This window comes from Seriola aureovittata, chromosome 15, assembly GCF_021018895.1.
Source record: "Seriola aureovittata isolate HTS-2021-v1 ecotype China chromosome 15, ASM2101889v1, whole genome shotgun sequence".
Classification (NCBI taxonomy): domain Eukaryota; kingdom Metazoa; phylum Chordata; class Actinopteri; order Carangiformes; family Carangidae; genus Seriola; species Seriola aureovittata.
This window is the reverse complement of record NC_079378.1, coordinates 5,048,625-5,070,052: the sequence shown is the minus strand read 5'-3', so window position 1 is coordinate 5,070,052 and position 21,428 is coordinate 5,048,625. Positions and strand designations below refer to the sequence as shown.

At 39.7% G+C, this 21,428-nt stretch overlaps 2 protein-coding genes across 2 annotated transcripts in view; one reads left to right on the top strand and one right to left on the bottom strand.

Annotated features, from left to right (window-relative positions):
* The first annotated feature begins 1,657 nt into the window (after nt 1-1,657).
* Nucleotides 1,658-19,156, top strand: rad51d (RAD51 paralog D). Its single transcript, XM_056396976.1, has 10 exons — nt 1,658-2,015; nt 2,233-2,294; nt 8,765-8,883; nt 14,259-14,340; nt 14,559-14,693; nt 14,780-14,875; nt 15,011-15,101; nt 16,357-16,427; nt 16,999-17,166; nt 19,031-19,156. The coding sequence occupies exons 1-10, from the start codon at nt 1,934-1,936 to the stop codon at nt 19,124-19,126; spliced, it is 1,002 nt and encodes a 333-aa protein (XP_056252951.1). The 5' UTR covers nt 1,658-1,933; the 3' UTR covers nt 19,127-19,156.
* lig3 (ligase III, DNA, ATP-dependent) overlaps nt 18,315-21,428 on the bottom strand; it is an 18,568-nt gene continuing 15,454 nt past the window's right edge. The window contains exon 21 of the mRNA XM_056396975.1: nt 18,315-21,044. Coding sequence (XP_056252950.1) covers nt 20,811-21,044 — 234 coding nt within the window. The 3' untranslated portion in view covers nt 18,315-20,810. The remainder of the gene's footprint in view (nt 21,045-21,428) is intronic.

Below are 21,428 nucleotides of genomic sequence, written 5' to 3'. Positions count from 1 at the left end.
TATGTGGCGTGAAGGTGCCCCAGCATTATCTGCGATTTCCACACATGACATGTGATATTCAGAGCTTATATCATCTTCTTGCATTACACTTTGTAAACCCCATTGATCGAAGTGATCCATTTATTTTTGCTACAAACATTTACATGCACAGTACCCACAGCATCTCTACATCACATTGTGTCTTCACTCCGCCTTCAGCAGGACGATGTACTCACAGGACCGGTCTGGAACCAGAAATTACTTTTCAGAATAAAGCCTTCATAATGGAGAATATAGAGCAGCTGGATTTTAGTCAAAACTCCACATCACAGAGCAGAACTTCACGACTCATGCATGCAGGCATAATCAAAAGATTAACACAGTATCAGCTCTTTATCCATAGCTCTAATACGATTCATTCGGCTAGAATTATATTAGCATATTAATGGTTATTATAGGATTCTTTATTGATCCCTGAGAGAATCACATTTTCTCTTGTATCATTTTCTTCCATGGGGTATCAGATCAAATAAATCTAACTATATTTATAAAGCATATATTTTGTAAAATTTGAATGTGCAGAAGAAGCAATGCAGCCATCTTGGGAGATTAGGAAAACGATTAGTTACAATAAAACAATGAAAGGAGAAGTAAGTAAAAAAAAAAAAAGATTGGCTGGCATTACTTTGTTTTACTCAAAGAAATGACTGCTGATAGAAGAACTGGGGTTAAAGGGAAAGTATCCCCACTCACAAGGCTGCAGTTCAAAGAAGCACAGACAGAGAACAGAGCCTCAACTCAGTGAAAATGGTCCGAAGTTGAACCAGAGAGCACAGAAAGAGTTACAAGCTGAGCCAAAGTCAATGACTTTTTGAGCTAGTGAGGATCAGTACATAACTGGGTTTATGATCACTGTATCATCCAGTTAGAAGTCTCTCTTAGAATAAGTGTCTTCAGCATCCAAAGTGCCATCACCACTTCCACACCCAAGATAACACAGATTTTTGCAGAAGGAGCAAGGTGAACCCTAAAATCCCTTTCACTGATGATTTTCTGTGTGTCACTAATCCGCCTGAAGGACCTAAGACTCTGAACTGATGGTGTCTATGCAAGGCTTTATTACCTTGAAACAAGGAAGAACAGTCTTAACTTGCTGGGTGACTGGCCTTATCCGACATAACAAAAAATAATGCACACCTCTAACTAGAAAAAAAGAAAAGAGAGTCTAAGACTAATTTGTCATGTTCGCATATGACTTCAACACTTGTTTGTATTACATGCTATTTGTAGTTCTATAGTATATTATTTTATTTGACATGTCTATGTCCTATGTTGGATTAAATCTATATTTGAAGTGACATAATCAAATCAGTTTTTGTGGATAATCACTAGGCACCAAGTTGTAGGCTGCTACTGGGGGAAAAAAATGTTTAAGTATTTGTATTACATCTTTATTTCAGTATTTCACATAGGAATACAAAAAATAGAAAAAAGAATTAACAATAAAACGACATGAAATTAACAAAACAGTTTAATGATAATTGAGGTAGACAAAAATAACAAACCAACCCAGCAACTCCAGAGCAGTATACTACATTACCCTAACAACACTGCGAGCGCGCTTTACTACGGCAAGCGGGAGGAGGATATTTAAGCCTTCGCCTATATTTTGGCTCGATTCGGTGTGTAGACTTGCGTACTGTAGTGTTAGCGAAAAGGTTTTCTGAAGTGTCAGTTTGTCTTAGTTAAGATAAGGTTTGGTTTTTGTCGTCGTGAACTTTAGGAGCAGAGTTTTGTTTTTAAAAGTCAAACAAACAGACTACAACGAACAAACAGGCAAATTAAGTTTGCTGCGTAACTTAAAGCTAAAAACAAACTGTAGCTAGCTAGTTCAGCTGCGTCTCATTCCCTAACGTCGCGTTACATGAGAACGAGCAGTTAACAATGCAAGAACATGGTAGTCTTGAGAGAAGGTATGTGTCCCGGGCTGGATGAGGATTTAGTGCGGGACCTGCGAGCTGCTGATATTAAAACAGGTTTGTGTGTGTGTGTGTGTGTGTGTGTGTGTGTATGTGTATGTGTGTGTGTGTATGTGTGTGTGTGTGTGTGTGTGTGTGTGTGTGTGTGTGTGTGTGTGTGTGTGTGTGTGTGTGTGTGTGTGTGTGTGTGTGTGTGTGTGTGTGTGTGTGTGTGTGTGTTTTGAGGACGATTCATCATAGTTAACATCTGACTCATAGTGTTTTGTTTTCACAGTGGAGGACCTGGTCTCATCTGACATTGAGGAGCTTGCACAGAAATGTTCTGTGTCCTATAAGGTATTTATACCATAAATTAAAAACATTGGGCTCATTCACTGAGGGACACTGAAAACTCCCTGTCAAAATAAACACCTTTAGGAATCAACCCTGCTAGATTTTGGCTGTCCAGTTCAGCCACATTTCCTCCACGTATTGTACTACACCCACCAGGTGTCCAAAAACATGCAATAGTAGTAGTGCTGCTTCATCTAAGCCCCTTAAACCAAACACATTTCCTCACAAAAGACAAACTTTCATCATTTCCTTTAAATAAGTCAAATTCATATCTGTCTTTTGTGGTGTGTAAACAAAGGACACCCACATTTTACACTTTGCATTTCAGTATAGAGTGGGAGGTTTAGGACCCGACCAATATCATGTTGATCTTGGACACACTATCACCCACATGCTGCATTAGTATCTCATAGTCTAAGGGCTTTATTATAATAGGTGGCCTATAATTAAAAAAAAGGGCATGCTTAATGTAAGCAAACCTCCCACTGGGCTTGTTATGCGTAGCCTGACACCACGGGTCAGCAAGTTTAGAAGCCATGCAAATTGTTTCACAGCAGTGGTTCAGTTCAAGGTTGAACATCGCATTTGCTTCCTATTAATTTCTATATATTATGTATATTTTATTGTATTTTTCCCACTCAGCAAGTACAACTAGATAATGTTTTGTATGTATGTAGAGTACAGTTGCATGCAAATATGGCCCCCGCAGTAAACAGACATTGAAAAGCCTTTATCCACTTGTTGATGCATTGTTAGTTTTTATGTAAAGAACTTTAAAAAAAAAAAAAAAAAAAAAAAAATTACTAATTGTGGCATGTGCAAAGTTTTGGGCACCTTTCTACTGGTAAATACAACTTCAATAACTTGATAGGCCTTAAGTGACTCACTAGGTTTTGTAAGGCAGGCGAAGAATTGTCATTAGGAGTTCAGCTAATTACATTTCCAGAGCTGGTAATTTTCTGTCTGTTCAAACTTTGTGGTGACACTGAGAATCAGAAAATGAAGCTAATTACTGCTTACAAAGCAGGAGAAGCTATAAAAAGAAGTGTCAAAGGTTGAAATTTCCACTGTCTGAAATGTCGTTGACACATAGCAGTTAAGGGCAACTGTGGAAGTAAAGACAAGATCTGGAGGACCAAGAAAACTATAAGATACACCTCCATGACTGCTGGGCAGAAAGGAGAAGTAAAACTCCTGTATGCCTGCTGAGGAGCTGCCACAGGAGTGGTGGTTCGACTGTGCAACATTGACGCACAAACAGTGTTTACATGGAGGAGTCATCAGAAGGACACCTAAGCTGCGACCTCATCACAAAAGTCAACACCTGAAATATTCAAAGCAACATCTGGATAAGCCAGAGTAATTTTAGAAACAAGTGCTGGAGACAGATGGAGCTCAAACTGAGCTCTTTGGCCACAATCACCAAAGGTGTGTTTGGAAAGAGAAAATCAGCAGCATTTGATGAAAAGAACAACTTACCAACTGTTAATCATTGGGGTGGAAATATTCTGCTTTGGGGTTGTGTGGCAGCCAGTGGCACAGGAAGCACTGTGCAGAGAGAGGGAAGAATAGATTCCAATAAATATCAACAAATTCTGGATTCAAATGACATTCAAGAAAGTGAAACTGAAAAGAGTCACTGAGTCTATGCACTGTCACTGTTTAATTTGTCTCTAATCTTTAAGTTCATGAAATAAAAAGTAACAGAGCATCAGCATTGCTGCAGGTGATGTTTTGGGGTTTTTTTAACCTCTTTTCATCCTAAAAATCATTTTAAATTACAAATCAACAAAATATGTGAATTGTACAGTGATGGGCAAAGTTTTGCAGACAACTCTAATAGAGTAGTGATGTGGCAAATATTAAAAGTAGTATTTAATTACTGTTCTCTGTATGTGTAGAGTAGGAAGGAATAAACAGTAGAAAAATGTTTTTAACCATCAGTAATTCTAAAAACTCCTGACTGGTTCTGCCGCAGAGTCCTTCATTATCAGTTTGAACCCACAAAGAGGGGCCAGTTCTTTCGGTTTTAAATCTTTCTTTCAGTGAGAACCATGAAGAGAGAGCAGAGATCATAAAAGAAATTCTGCCTAACCGAGTTCTGACCTTATGGGCAGATAAAAGAAAAATGTTTTTTTGTATAATAATCTGTGTTTTCCACCAAAGTTTTTCTAACATATAAGACTTACAAATAATCAGGATGGAGACCCAGAAGGGCCTTTTTAGATAAAATTGTATCCATGCATAATTGTGTGGGTTGGACGGGGCATGGAAGACGACTCTGGCATTCTTTGTAAAAAAGAAAAAAAAGATGAGTGAGTTTCAGTCATTCTGTGGTCAGAGTGTCAGAACATGCAATTGTATAGACACGTATAGGAAATGAGTTTTTTTAACCCCAAGGGATTAAAAAACTTAAAGTATAAGAGAAAGTAAAAAAAAAAAAAGAAAAGAAAAGTGTGAATATACTGTACCGTCTCCACGTACCACTTTGACCAAGGTGATTTAAGTTGAAAGTGTTGACGATATCGCCACAGAATGAGTGAATGTTTTTTTTTCCCGCATGAGATCATTATTTTTTTTGAATATTTCTTTTTTTTTTTTTTTTTTTTTTTTTTTCCCATCTCTGCCTGTAGCAGGTTCAGGTTCATCCCTGTGACTGAGCTAGACTTCCTGACCTGCTTGTTCAGCCTGCAGGCATCCCCTGAGCTGATAACCAGCATCCCTCTGGTCGGGCAGACTCCTGCTGTGAATTTGAACCATTGTTGTACACACACAACGGGCAGGAGGTCAATGCTAGGTCGTCTGTACCGACACGTTTATTCGACTGCAGCAGCCTCTTGTAGTTCAATTAAAGCTGAACAAGGCAAGGCTTTTATGTAAAAACACACCCATCTTATTAGGCCACATCCTGAATTGGGGCGCCAAAAAATCCCACTAATTGAGACCCAACAGATTTGTCTTATTTTACTAAATAAATTTTCGCTGTCGGACTTGAACGCAGGCAGGAAATCCTCTCTGCCCAGAAGGAGAGACTAATCAGAATGAGAGTCTGCTAAACAGCACTAAGTGCTCTTCCACAGAAAGCTGATCATCCAACATTTGCTGTTTTCTCTCTCAGATCCCTTTTTTTTTTAAATACAAAACATCACAACGCAGCCTGGACGATGAAAAGCAGTGTGTTCTCATGCAGTAGACTGATGTCATGTGAGATCCGGTGGGATGCACTTGTGTTGTTGTACTGCAGTGTGGTAGATACAAACATCAAATAGACAATCACATACTTGTTTACTAAAAGCCATACATCCCATGAGATGACCCTGTGAGCATCAGAAAAGCGCTTGTCGTGACCCGATTGGTCGTTCGCTTATTTGCCTCTGGCAGTCATGCTCCCTTCGGTCATGTACCGTCAGTGGGCTCTTCAGGGACGTTTCATGAAGTGCTCCACTTCCTTTAGAGACTTAGAATGAAGAGAAATGTCCCTACATTTTCAAAACATTATGTCTGTCAGAAATGATCGAGTAGCCGGTTTAGTGGTGGGTTGCTGGAGGTGGCAGTGGTTCTCGGTGGTCTCGCTGCGATAACACCAACTATACAGGACTGTTCGCTCCAACTGCACCTCCCTCACCTGTGTTGTTAGATCAGGAGATGTTTTTGACAATCGAAATATCTTAGGGTGAGTTGACTGTTCATTCATTTTCTAGAGCGTGGACTTCATGTTGTTTTTAAATAGCGACAGTCATGAAACTTTCCAGCCAGTTGTGTGGAGACTGGGTTCAACAATGAGCTCAGTCCTGACGTAGAGATATCCCGACTTTCTCCCTGACAGTTTCTCTCGGACCCTGTTGGTTTTGTTGTCCTGATGAGAAGTGGGATTTGTTTTGATCTGTGTTTTAGATCAATGTTAACTCAGTGATAATTATTGATCTACATTATATTAGCCTATTATTATAATTAACTGTAGGACACCTTCTTGTCATTTGTGTCTGTTCAGATACGGCAGAGTGTTGATGTGAAGTTTAAATAGAGGGAAGGTTTGTGTGTTTCAACTCAGCAGTAACAATACTTTGTTTAATTAGGCAACAAATGCGACACTTAGTGTGCTTGTGTAACTGAATTGATTTAACTTTATTTCCATTACAACTGAATGGTGTGTTAGCTTGTTTGGTAATTAAAATATCAAACTAAGTACTATCTATAGTTGAGAGAAATCAAAGTATTCCCATGGTGAAGCGCTTTGCTTGGCTGCTGGCTCCATCTCAACACAAATTTTATATTGGATATAACATTTCCTGTATTTAAAACTCACAGACTGCAGTGTTCCTCCCCTGACATTGTCAAAGCCAGGATCAAAGCTTTTCCAGACCAAGTGCTGAAAAGATTACTCAGTTAATCAATCAACAGACGATTCCCAGTCAACAGATTTGATAAATGATTCATCATTCATTCAAGTTATCAAGCAAAAATATCACGGTTGCTCCTTCAGGTTCCCAGATGTTAGGATTTTCAGCTTCCCTTTGTTTTTATATCGTCGAATCATTGAGAATATTTTGGGTTCAAGATTGGTGGCTGAAAGAAAACAGGCAATTTCAGGATACCACCTTTTTGTCTGTGGGAACTTTTGATGGGCATTCAAGTTATATGGTTAGGTGTTCTATTTCCTCTACTGCTGGAGTGTAGGCGTGTGACAGGTGTGTGTGAGAGGCTGTGGACAAGCATTATTGTTTATGCAGCTTGGAGCAAAAGGGGAAAAAAGGGTGGCAGAATGTGATGGACATGCACATTTTTCACTAATTTCTGGCACAGACAAACATGACTCTATGACAACAGTAATTGTTGGTTTTGATATGGAGCCTGAGCAGAAACGGTTATAGTGGCAAGAAAATAGTTTTGAATGACCTTCTGCATTAACTGCTCATAAACTGTGATCTGAGCTTCATCTAAGTAGACAAACACAATGTGATTAAGCAATTAACACACAAACAGTTATACTCTTTGTGTATTTATGGAACACAGCCATTAAACTTTCACAGTGCTGGTGGAAAAAGTAAGTGAACCCTATGATTTAATAACTGGTTGAACCTACGATAACCTCAAAGCAGCTCTTCCAGTAGCAGCTGATCAGACCTGCACAATGTTCGGGGGGTAATATTGGACCATTCCTCCTACAGAGCTGCTTCAGCTCAGTCGTATTCTGAGGATGTCGGGTGTGAGCGGCTCTCCTCGGGTCATTCTAAGGGCTGAGCTCTGACTGGGCCTGGAGTTGGATTTTCTTTGTTTGAAGTCATTCTGTAGTACATTTACTTTGATGTTTCGGGTCATTGTCCTGCTGCATCAGTCAGCTTCTACTGAGCTTCAGCAGGTGGACAGCCACGCTGACGTTATCCTGCAGAGACCTTGATAAACTTGGGAATTCATTTTCCCCATCGATGTTGTGGAGCTGTTCAGGTCCAGAGGCAGCAAAGCTCCAAAATCATGACGCTCCCTCTGCACAGCAGCTTCCTCTGTTCTCCTTTCCCATGGTGTGTGTGTGTGTGTGTGTGTGTGTGTGTGTGTGTGTGTGTGTGTGTGTGTGTGTGTGTGTGTGTGTGTGTGTGTGTGTGTGTGTGTGTGTGTGTGTGTGTGTGTGTGTGTGTGTGTGTGTGTGTATGTGTGTGTGTGTGTGTGTGTGTGTGTGTGTGTGTGTGTGTGTGTGTGTGTGTGTGTGTGTGTGTGTGGTAGACTCATGAATATAGACGTTAACCAGCTCCAATGATTCCTTTAAGCTTTTAGCTGTTACTTTGAGCATCTTTGTTACGTTACTGATCATTCTGCACTGTAAAGGCTTATTTTAGCTAGACGCCCACTTCTGTGCAGAATAGCCAGAGAACTACATCATCTCTATTGATTGACAGTTTGTTAAACTGCGGGCCGATGACTCTGTGCCCTGTTCAGCTTCATGCAATCAACAAATCTTGATTGTAAATCTCCTGAGATCTCTTTTTCTGGGAGGCATGGTTCACATCAGCAGATGATTCTCGTTAACAGCAAACTCAAAGTTTTCTTTTCTGTTGTTTTTTTTTTTTAATAAGTAAAAGTAGCTCGAACACACACCTCCAATCTGACTTCATGACTCAGATTAGCTTTTGTCGATGTCATTAGGCTCGAAGTTCACATACTTTTTCCAACCTACAATGTGAATGTTTGAATTGTGTTTTCAATATGTACAAGAATAATACTGTGATTTGTGTTATTGGTTCAAATCGATTGTGTGTAACTTGGATGAAGATCTGATATTTTAGGATAAATTTATACATAAATGCAGGTAATTCCAAAGAGTTCACTTACTTTTTCTCACCTCTGTAGCTTCAGCACTCACATGTTAACCAAATAACATGTGAGAACACGCATGAGAAAGCAGAAAGTGGGACATTTTATCAAGAATCCTCCATGCAGCAGTTGTGTGAGCCTCATACACTGTCATTTTTGTATTTCAGGCCTTGTTCGCCATCCGCAGAGTGCTGCTGGCCCAACACACAGCGTTCCCTGTGTCCGGCGCTGATCTGTATGAGGAACTATTGAGTTCAACAGCTATCCTCTCCACTGGAAATCCCAGGTAAAGACAATTCTGCACACACAGCAGAGCGCACCGCCTTGTCTCTCAGGGACCGGGGGATTTAACAGTGGGCTCAGTGCCACAAGAGCTTAGAGGAAGGTTCACCTCCGAAATCAAATATGTATTACTAAGGACAGCTCTCCACATATTGAATTAAAAGACACCTCCCTGCATTCAACTGAGAGGCAGAAGTGATTTTGAGATGCTTGCTGGAGCATATAGGGGCCTCTTCATCAGTGCCTCCTAACATCATTTCAGAGTAAAGTGTCTGATTTGTTTTATTGGCAGTGGTTGTATATATATTTTTTAAATCGAAAGACATGATGGTCGAAGAAGAACTTTTAAATACTAGTCCAAGTTAATTTGTGTTAAAAGAGCATTTTAATGGAGGAGGAGATAGTTTTTTTTTATGTTTGCAAGTGTCAGTCTTCAGCGTTGCAAACCAGTACAGACTTTGCATGATCGCAGGATAACGTGAAATCAATAGTATCGTACATTACCAAAGATGTTTGTAACCGGAATCCTCTGCATCGATCCATTTTTATCAAACTAAAATCTTTTTCAGTGTTGTTAGAATCGAATTTGCATCGAACTGCGCCGGTAGAACATGCGCCTGGAGTACGGCTGCTGTAGTTAAAAATACAGCAGAGCAATAGAGCGTTTTAGAAAATGGCCTGTGTGCTACGTTCATGCTCCGAGGAAACATTTTAGCAGCTAAAGCTCACTCCTTTTGCTCGTTGTTCCATTTGGCTCATGAACGCAGCCTAAAGTGGCTTCTGATATATCAGCTGCATTTACTTGGCCTCCAGTTTGACTACTTCCCACTAAAAAAACAAACACCATTGCCGTGTCCTTTTAAAGCATTTTCGCGGTACATCAGAAAATCAAAATTTAATGACTTGAAAGAAACCAAAAAAAAAAAAAAATCCCACTGATACCAGCACGGTGTTGTGTTACAGTGCAGCAGGACTTTACAGTTAACCTGCCAAACTGAGACACTGCATCCCATGAAAGGTAAATGTACCGGCATCACAAGATTGAGTCAGCTGTTTACAGCCACAGCACAAAGCGTGGCAGATAAATATTTCACTTTTAGGAGGGAGATATTCTTGAGCCAGGACACAGACCGCTCTGGACAAATCTGTGAAATGGGCCCTCCTGGCATAATTTATAGGATGGTACTTTTTCTGCAGCTAAACTCACTGTTTCAGCATAATTAATGACCACAGGTGTTTTTTTTCCTCTCTCTCTTCATGGCTCTTTTTAAGTGGTTTTCATGAATTAGTTAGTGCTTTGGATTAGTGATATGAAACTGAATCAACCATGTGAGTGAAGCCGATGCGATTTGTGTGTGTCTTGGTTGCGCTCTGCTGGTGAAAAAGTGAAGTGATGAGTGATGGTCTCTGCTGTCCAGTCGGTACACGCTGTGTGGTTTCTGCAGAGACGCTGCGATGAAACATGTATTTAGTCGCCAGTTTATTAGGTACAGCTCCCCAAATAAAACAACCCAGCAGTAAATCCTACCTGTATAAAGGCTCAGTTGAAACAGTTTGTGAGAGGTGTTGATTCAGGTTATAGAGGCAGACTTGTGATGCTGTTGAAGTTAAACTGAGAGGTATATATATCTCTAAAGCAGTTTCAACAAATCTGAAAATTACAACCTTCATGCTGGTGGGATTTATTGCAGGGCTGTTGTATTGGACTGGATTAGTTTCAGCTGGTTGTGCCTGTTAAACTGGCAGCAAGTATTTTGTAGAGTACATGCTTTTAGAGACTTTAATCAGTTGATAGTCAATAGGACACTTCCTGTTCTCCTCACTGACTGATGCTGAGTGTGGAACTAGTTTTCTTGGCAGGTCGCCTGCATAGACAGAAGAGGAAGAGAAGATCTTGAGCTGCTTACAGAAAACATTATTCATTATAATAGCAGATAACTGATGTTTCTTTTTCTTCTTTTCTTCTGTTTGAGAAAAGAATTCAGCCTGAATGAAATAATGCAAATATTTTAGTATTTACATTTTCTTCATCATACTCACTGAAGACAGTTAACTGTTGACTTTTCCTACCAAGAGCCCTGAAGCCCTGAAGGCTGTACACACTTTTTAACACTCCCTTTCTTCTTCTAGGTGTTTAATATATACGCACACTGAATGTGAGTCTTTTCAGCTCAGAGGATGATGAAAAGAACTTAATGGACATAATACTTTTTTGGTTTCATTTCATCCAGCTAATAGAAATGTCAAAAAGTAATCAAAAAAGCTCAAAGAAAACCTTTCTGCTATAACATAATGAAATAACCAAATGTGTTTTTGAAGCCTTACTCTTGGCATGAGTAGGAAATCTTTCCTGGACTGTCAGAAATACGTGAGCTCTCTGCCTAAACTGTATTCTCATTATTATGCCCACAATAGTAGCTGCCTCTTGAAATTTCAAGAAGTCTCTATGTCTTTGTGTTTTGGTAGCAAGAAAAACACTCAAAACACAGACATGCAACTTACACTGCAAACAGCTCCATCACAACTTAAGTGGCAAAACACAAAAGTAGCATAATTATTGATCATGAATGATAAATGGCTTTTATTGTAGCCACTCAGAAGATCTAACAATATGTACCAAGACAAACAGAAACAGACTTACATGGCTGCCATGGTGATTTTTCATACAAACAGGATGAATGATGAGGGCTGATAATAGTTTACAGCTTTCATCAGCTTATGTGTCATGTAGCATTTCTTTTTTTTTCCTTTTTTCCTTTTTTGTCAACACTTGATAGCGTAATGTCCCAATGATATTATAATGGCATGTGTAGGATACTGTAGAGACATTTTGGTTGTGATTAAGAGATAAGATTCAGCCTCAAATCAAGACAGTCACTTCAAACCTCTTCTGTCATAGTCTTCTCATGAGGGATTCAGCTTTGAAGCTCAGTGTTAGTGACTCTCATTAGCCCACAGCCACTTGAAGCTGCAACCGATACAAGTATTCCAGCCCCCTTAAGTAAGATGCTTATGACTCCCACCATCTCTTTAAAGGGGACTTGTCCTGCCCTTTTGTATTGTTCTTGTCCTATAACCTGTTATGATCTCAGATGTCTGTTTATACAAGGGCGAAGTTCCGCGATTTGGTGAACGACAGATCGTGTGTGCGTTCCCGCAAACGCATCCCTCTCAGTTCTGTAGCCTTTGTTGCTAAGGTAGTTCAGTGTGTCGTTAGCGCCGTCCACTTATGTGTATATTTTGGATCGGCTTTGGGCTCGAACTTGCGCGGATGTATTTGTGAAGTTGACGTTTTGAGTAAAGAATGAGAAGAATAAGTGAATCTGACCACTGTCTGTTTTCGTAGTCTCCTGAGCCAGCAGAAGTCGAGGGGCAGCTCGAGGGCTCATGTGAGGGGGCTCAAAGAGACAGAGGCTAAAGCTGACTTTTCCAGACAGAGGCTGAACTTAGTGGCTGCATGAAGGGCCAGTATAAAATACATATAGATTTTTTTTTTAATCTATAAATTATGCAAAGCTATGCCAGTAGCGCCCAGAATAAAACATAGACCTGGAAATGTGCATGATGTGTCCACCTTAAATTATTATCCTGGTGCTGAAGTCAAGTAAATATCTGTACACCGGAATTTAAAATTGTCTTGTGCTCTTTCTCTGTAAAGAAAACCAGATTCAACAACACAATTTTAGCCTTTCCCACTGCTTCAGACCAATCATACACTATGATGAAGACCTTTAGGTTCAAGGACTGCACAGTATTTTGATCTCTCCGATGAGTGCAGCCAATGGGAGATTCTGGCTCTGCGGCTTTTCAAGGGCAAACTCTTTCATCGTTCTGAGCCTTCACAATAACGTCTTACAAGAGAGCAACCTGATGTTTTCATCAACAGCGCAACCCTCTCTGCACCATTGTCAGAGATGGCTGCAATAATGCAAGTATGTCCCTCCCCGCCAATTCTCCTCTTCACAATCACGCTGTGGGTGATGAGAATGACTATCAACCAACCACAGACTTCCAGTGATGCTTAACCTTCAAGCTGAAGGACCTTGGCTGTATAGATTTAACTGTAAGGCTGTCACATCCGTCATCACACATGCAGGCAAAGACGCTGCGATTTCCACAAATTGCGCAGATCACCGGCGTGAATGGTAGGTAATCAACACTTTCCAATACTGAAAGATCAGACGGTTGAAGCATCAGGACAACACACACTTTGTTGATGATGATCGAAATACGAGCGCACAAATAGAACTCATTTATCTAGAGCTTCAAGTATCAAAATAGAAATACAGTGCTCATGGAAGATTTACCTGTGCAGCAACAAAAAACCAATAACAAGACTGACAAGGTTATGAATCTTAAGTACAGGCCCTTCTCCTCTCAATATATTCCTGTCAATAAAGATGGATAAAATATCCATCTCGGCCTGTTCTTGCAAGGAATTCGAGGCTATTGCATCTGCTTTCACCTGGTACAAGGGTTTCTTGTAACTGGCCTCAGCTGGAATGAATGCTGGAAGAGATAGACAAAGTCATAAAAAATGGATGGTGAAATGGGAGTTAATTGAATAGAGCTGTGTTTAAACAGGACGTACACAGAAGGTTTATATCGGCGTGCCAAAAGTGCATTCTTGACCGTGAGAACAGTTGTGCGACCACTTACAGTTCAGGCTTTTTGCTGAGTTTTCAAACACTTCCCAATGTATGAAACATCAATGAACCATCAGCCTGAACACCTTGTTCACTTGTTCAGCTGCACTGGCAGAACTTACAAGCTCGATAAGCCAATACTGCAGATCAACCCATATGATCTACTGCCGACCACCCCGCTAAAGGTTGAGCCACTTCTTGATCACCAAGGTCATTTGGTTCATCTTCTTGGAACCACTCATTTCTTGCCAGTCTATCCAGTAGTTGTAATATTTCTATGGATAAGTGAAAAGTTTGAGCTGCTGGTTTGAGAAGAGGAGAGGTCAGTAGGATTTATCCTCTGGGGATCATGAATATCTGAGTGAGAGAAAAAAAAAATCAGAGCAGGTATTTGTGGTTGAGATATTTCAGTGTGGGAGAAACCACGGAAATCCCTAATGCTGACTGTCTTTCACACACACACACACACAAACATGAAAAGCCAACTATTTTTGAAAGGTTTAATTTGAAAGCCGCAGCCAGTGGCTGAGCCTTGATAAGAAGCAATGAAATAGCAACTGAAATTAAGAATTGGCGAAACATTTTAATAATAGTCTGGTACCTAATGCAAGCTGTGTGTTTATTATGTTTAGCCAACTGCAGTTTTTGTTGGTTCTACAGATGCACTTGGACTTAATATTTTATTACATGGGATGGCAGCGGTGAGTAATGAATTGTACCTTGTTTCTTGCAGCTTAGATAAACTGCTGGATTCGGGGTTGTATACTGGAGAGATAACAGAGCTGTCAGGAGGCCCAGGAAGTGGCAAATCTCAGGTGAACATTTCCTACCTCCCCTCTCCGTCACTGATAATTTCAGTCTCATAAATTCCCTCTTTTTAGAATTCCCCCTTCTCCTGTAGAATAAGAAAATGAACTCTGGCTGAAATAATACTGAAGTTATACTTAATTGTGGTTATCCATGAAGTTAACCAACATGTCCAATTATCCCTGCTGTCTTTAACTATTCCCTGCATGCTTGTCATGTCTTCTAGGTGTGTTTTGGTGTCGCGGTGCACATTTCATACCAACTGAAGCAGAGTGTGATATATATTGATACGACAGGAGGGCTGACTGCCATGCGCTTGCTTCAAATGCTACAGACTGAAACAAGTAACACAGAAGAGCAGGTGTGTTGACAGGAATTGTGCTTTAAAGAAATATCACATAATGTGGAATATAAAATAATGTGGAATAAGACACTATCACGTTACAGATGGAAGCTCTTCAGAGGATCCACATCTTTCGTTTGTTTGACATCTTCTCCTTACTCGACTGTCTGTACAGTCTTTGCAGTGGTGGGCTTCAGCAGGTTCGTTTCCAGTAGATTGTTTTTTTTTTTTTCCTTTTGCTTAAAATACACCAACAATCCCTCTGTACCTAGGGATCCTTTTGAGAAAGACAGATCAAATTTTCAGCAATCTAAATTTGTCATATTTTGTATTAGGCATCTGTTGGCGGTGGCTCTGCCAAGGCAGTGATTGTGGACTCGGTGTCGGCTGTTATCTCTCCTCTACTGGGAAGCAAACAAAATGAAGGTGATATCTCTTTCTGTTAGTCCATCACAGTCCATCATTCCTAAGTCTGTGTTTACACCTGAGCCTGTAAACTGCCAACGCCTGTCAAGAATCTATAAGAAAAAAAATAAAAATAAGAAAGGGGTTCCCAAACATTTAAGTGAGTTCCAGTCATAAGAAGTAATTAATGAAGCATTTAGTTAAAGGCTTTAGACAATTTAAAATAAGTCTATGTATCTATGTATAGTAATCAAAGGTTGTTTTCATAAAAATATAATTTCTCTGGAATCAGTTTCTTTTTTTCCACAAATGAGCAGAAAATCAAAACAAAATAATTTATATAACAAAAACACTTTTGTTATATAAATATAAATTATAATAACACAGACTATGTCTTTAAACTGGAAGTCATGTGACAACAGAAGGAGCTCACTTCAGCTCAGATAATGTTGAGATGAGGTAGTTGTATCATAGAGTAATTATTAATGTCCCAAAATTTTATATTTATATAAAAAAAATATATCCTTCAGTGTATTTGGCTACTAAATCGGCCCATTTTTGACCATGACCACATTTTGATCTTTGATACAGTCACAGAAAGTTTTCCATGTGGACCTTAGGACAGAAGTCAAGACTGCTGTCCTCAACCCGCAGGTTACATCTTCAGAGATAATTCTGTGATCTCATGTGTCCACAGACTGAGCTGGTTGTGGCAGGCCGAGGCAGTGACTGGCACAGTCACCCTGGGCAAACATGTTATCATTCTGTGCAGACAGTGGACATCTGAGATAACTAAAATAACCTGAAGATGACACTTGCTGCTGAACGATAGGCAAAAATTAGCATTTTGATATTTGAGTTTTAAGTTGGGAATGTTACGTAACTGAATCACAGATGGTCCTAAGTAATGCTCGTACTGCTGAGATCACGAATGGGGTTAGCTATTATATGCTAATACTGATTCAAAGCAGGTTTTGAGTATGTTTGAGTTTGAGGAGTTGTTTCTTTTTTTATTAATTAACTGCAAAGAACTGTATGCTGTGAAGATTAGTATACAGTGTGTACGATTTGTATGTAGCTCAACAGCCAGGTAGTATTTGCCATGTTTATCATCTTAGTTTTGCGTGTTAACATGCTAATCTTTGCCAAATAGTCGGCTGACATTGCCATCACTAGAGCCCACACCAAGTGTGGCTTAAAACGAAGTGAGTCAACCATAAGACTTAAAAGTATTCTGCACACAGACTAACCTCGCCACAACTTCCTGTGCCTCCAGGGATGTCCTTGATGATACAAGTGGCAGGAATTCTGAAGACGCTGGCGAAGGACTTCAATGCTGCTGTTTTAGTAAGGACGACACAGCCCTTTGACGTGTGCTGCTCTGGATGCAAGATGCATTTCCAGTGTCAATCTAAACTCCTCACAAACCTTTTCACCCTTTCTCTTGTTACTGCTGTAAGACCTGAAATGAAAACTAAGCAATTTTTTTCCACCTTTTGTTTTGGGTAAGAAAACAGAATCAAGATAAAAACAATTCTGACAATTGAAGGTGTAAAACAAAAACACCTTTGTTAGTTCAGGTGTATGACTGCAGGTTATAATTATGTAAAAAGAAGAAAAGAACTAATCGCATTAAAAGGCATGCACCAAAGAAAATCTGCCTTCACCTCAGATCATCAAGTTATTTGAAGTGAGATAAAGATAATTTGACGGGCTGTTTGATGTCCCATTTGATTAAAAGTGGGACGATATGCTTGTCCTACTTATTTTTTCCCCGTCCTCTAAAGCTTTCATTATCTCTGGAAAGCTACACTGCGTCAGAAAACAGTTTGTAGAAATGGTGTGATAATCCCAAGAGAGAAAAAAAAACAAAACAACAACAACTAAAAACTTAACATGAAGGTGTCTGGGCCTGCAGGTTACAAACCATGTAACGAGAAGCGGCAGCGGGGAGGTGCAGCCAGGCCTCGGTGTATCATGGAGTCACATCCCCAGAACCAGAGTCCTGCTGGAGCGAGCAGAGAAGGCCACGGCTGTCAGCCGCTCCAGTTTGCGTTCTGCAACACTGATCAAGTCTTCTAGACAGGTACGACGAGCAGCATTGACTGGCGCATCATCTGCTGCAGCAACACAGTATTGATTCTGTTAAAGGGGGTTTCATTGAGAGGCAAACGTCAAAACGTCTTGTTATAATGGAGCCTTTGAAGTCGTGTTTGCTCTTTTGAAAACAGGTCTGGTTTGATAAAGAAGCTCTTTATTTCATTTTAACAGCAGCTTCTCGCAAGAAAAATATCTCATCACTCTAATTAACAAAGACAAAGCAACAAACAAGATGCAGGACACCCAGCTGTTCACCCAAAAACAATTCTACTGCCATGTACACAGTCATCCATCTACAAGATGTGACAAAATATTAAACCCTGAGCGAGCACTCAAGTGAAGTTTGGTCTCTATAAAACTGTAGATACTTTGTTAAGATTTCTTGTTAGCGAAGTTTATATTTTCAAACAGTCGCCTCTGGCTGCAGTTTGGAGCCTAGTGCAGACTTACTGTGCAATTATTGCTCATTAAAAGTCTTTTCTTCAGTGCTTTACTACACATAACCAAAAAATGTTTCTATAAACCAATTATTTGTGCATTCTTTGTATTGGAGAAAGGTGTAAACACACTCTGTCCTAAAGGTCCCATATGTTACACTTTTACATTTTTTTTATTTGATGTGTTGAAGATATATTTGTGGTTTTAAGAACCAAAAACCATCTCAATGTAGTTTTACATCTCCTCTCTCAGGCTTCTCTCTGTAGCTCTAGTAACAACAGGTCAGTGAGCCAATCAGAAGAGAGGAGGCTCTGAGCCTGATTGGCCAACTGTTTTTGGAGTGATCAAATAAAAATATTCAGGTAAACACTCAGAGAAAGCAAATCCTGCAAGGTTGGATGGTGGCTCCAGGTGGGCGGGGCTTAGGGTGTGGCTGAGAGCAGTGACTGCTTTGTTGTGACATCACAGAGTTACAGAAGTCCTGACGGCTCGTTTTAAGGCTCAGTTAGTGGATACAGGCTTTGTGCATTTCTCTGTGGACTGAGCACTTCAATATTTTCACAGTATTAATAAAGAACCTAGAGCTGATCTATAATCAAAAAAGACATGGAAATATAATATGGGACCTTTTAACATACCTGTCGGTTTGCTATAAAACAGTGTTACTACAAACCACATATACTTACATCACAGCTGTGTGTTTTAAGCATGTATTCCATGCATTTATTGGTGTCCAATTTATTTTCAAACAGTAGAAAAATACAGTATTTGACTCTTGAAACATTAGTAGTATTCACTGTGGTGTAATACAGATCTGAAAAAGTCTTCAAACTGATTTCAGTTCCGCACGAATCAATGGCTGCATGGAGATATGAAAACTAATACAATAAAAAAAAAATAAAAAAAAGAATCATCAGCAAATAGGAGCTAAAACTTCCCAAAATACTTTTTTCTTTGACTAAAGTAATAATACACTGTGTAAGGTATGTTGCAGGTTTCAGCTCTACACCATTATCATGTAGCTTTTGTGATTCAAGGGTTTTGTTGTAGTTTATCAGTTACACTTACGGCTGCACCGAGCGGGCAAAAATAACTGAGGCAGCAGAACAGCCTTCTGACTACAGTGTAGCAAATGAATGGACTAATATTAATACCAGGAGGAAATTGTTGTTATTGTTGAAAACTGTTGTACTTTTTCCTCCTTGCATAAATAACTGTCCACAAATGCATTTATTATACATTTTCTGTTTTTGCAATCATAAAAGTCGTCCATCAGATGAAACAAACAAAGAGTGAACATCGCCAAAATGAATGTTTTATATTGCAGCCGAGTTGTTTTGTTTTTTTTTTTGTTTTGTTTTGTTTTTTTAAACTAGGTCTAAATCAACCCTGTCGTCTGTTCTACTTCTTAGCCTTGTCACATCAAAGAAGAGTTCGACTTGCAGTGGTGGAGTCGCTCGCAAGTAGAACCCTCAGGAAAGCGAAAATTGGATGAGACTGATTCCTGATGAGAGCCGACTATAATCCTCTGACCAAAGGTAAATGAGTGTTTCTTGACCAAATTTGCAAGAAAATTTGTCTTTGAAGCGCTATGCAAATATTTGATAACTGGAATTAAGTTTAGCAGTTATTCAGATCAAAATGATTGTTGCTGCAAAATTGGCAGCATATCCCTTTGAGATGCTCTGTCAGTCATCTGCTGCAGTATTAATATTTTGGCCCCTAGATTTTCTTTTTACCTGTTGAGAGAGGAGGGAGGAATAAAGAGCCAAGTCCTTACTCCTCTTTATAGTTCAGGCCTTTCAGAGGAGGCAGAGCAGGTTCAAGTGGATTTTGCTTCTTCAGAGCTTTAATACATTCAAACATTTAATTAAGCCACCTCATAGCCTAAAGTATCCCGGGGATAAAAAGGCAAATCTGAATTATCCTTGAAAAGCCATTAGATGCAGGAGGCTGCAGTAAAAAACCTTTCAGCATCTCATCGTATTGTACAAAGAGTCTCATGATTTAGAATCAGAGTGAAATGTATTTGGTTTAGGAGGAGAGAAGCCTTTTAAAACAAGTAATTCCTCTCATATGATCTTGGTGAATTTGGGAAGGTGAACAGCACTCTCCAAAGAAATAGCTCTGTTTTCAGACAGGATAAATGTATTTTTCCTGTATCTCACACAGGAAGTCCGTAGTTTGGGCAGGCAACCGAAATCCATTTAAGTCATATTTGTAACACCGCTGCTTTTACTGTAAGTGGCTACAGAGTAAATTGGAGGATATAAATAGCATTAGAATGGTGCTTCTGACATGTTTATTATCTTCAACATTTTGTTTATTCCTGATGGCAGACACATTTGGGTGTTTTCACTTCATGAGCTGGGGTTTAATACCCCAAGAAATGTTTCACTCTGGCAGTAAAAATAAAACACAAAAAAAACAAACATTATTTTAAAAGGACCAGTGTGTAGGATTTAGTTGCATGCAGGTCACAACCAGCTGCATACCCGTCCCGTCATCCCTCCCTCCCTTTCCAATCATACAAGAAAATCTACAGTGGCCTTCAGGTAACATAAAAACACAAAATGTCCTCTCTCTAGAGCCAGTGTTTGTTTTGTCCGTTCTGTAGAAACATGGAGGGCTCTGCGTAAGAGGGCCCGCCCTGTGTAGCTATAACGGGCTCATTCTAAGCTAACGAAAACATGACAATTCATAATTCCAGGTGATTGTACACTAATGACAATGTAATTATGAATATTATTCTATTTCTGTCAATAGATCTCCCTAAATCCTACACACCAGTCCTTTAGTTCAACTGTCTGTATTGTAATTTATGTTACATGATTTTTATGTAAAATGCATTTCATTCTTTCATGTCATTCTTACAAAAAACTAAATCTATCACCAGGATTCACTATTTTTCCATTACCTGAAATTGGCAAAAAGAAAGAAAAAAAATTGAAACTCCAAAAGTGAATGTGTACTGAATGTGGCCCCTGCTGGTTTGCAAGTGTACAAAACACAAAGGGAAAAAATAAAAGTGAGAGCAGTGTGTAAATGAACCCATGGACACAGTGTCTAGTGTCAAAGTAATCTAACCCATAAAGATTAGCCCTGTTCATACGGTTTGACATGCATAAAGTTAAGTCACACTGATGTGTAGTAGAGGTAAACACTGTTGTTTTTTTTTTTGTTTGTTTTAAATTAACAGGGAGGTACGACGCGCCTCTTGCGGATACATTCCCAGATCCAGCTGGGTGTGACTCTCTGGGCCTGGCTGTCTTCTCCAGGTTCAGCCAGAGTGTGTGTGGCTGAGGCGGTGTCATAGTCCAGGACGAGGTCTCCGTCATACGCCACAAAGTACCGCCTCAGCTTGTCAAAGTCCTGCACTGAGATGGGCATGAAGAGCTTCACCCCGCTGAAGATGTCCATCAGAGTCTGCAGGGAACAACACAACTGGTCAGCAGGAGTAAAATTACAAAATGACACTTGTGTTTTTATTATTTGATTTAATTCTGCAATTACTGCAGCATGACCAGAAATGATTACAAATGAATACAGTTTTTTATTCCTACTGTTATTTTGTCATTACCAGCGATTGCTGATAGATGATATGGTCGCCTCCGGTGACTGAAAGGGGTGGGGTCACTCTTTTTAAATGCACAGCTGCTGCCATTACCCTGTATTTCGGTTCAATTTATCAGACGATGTAGTGACCATAAAAATATGATATACACACGAAAACTAGTTCTGCAGTGCATAACTGAAAAATAATGAAGTCATCTGTAAGTAATTACAGGCGTTTACTGTATATACACTCAC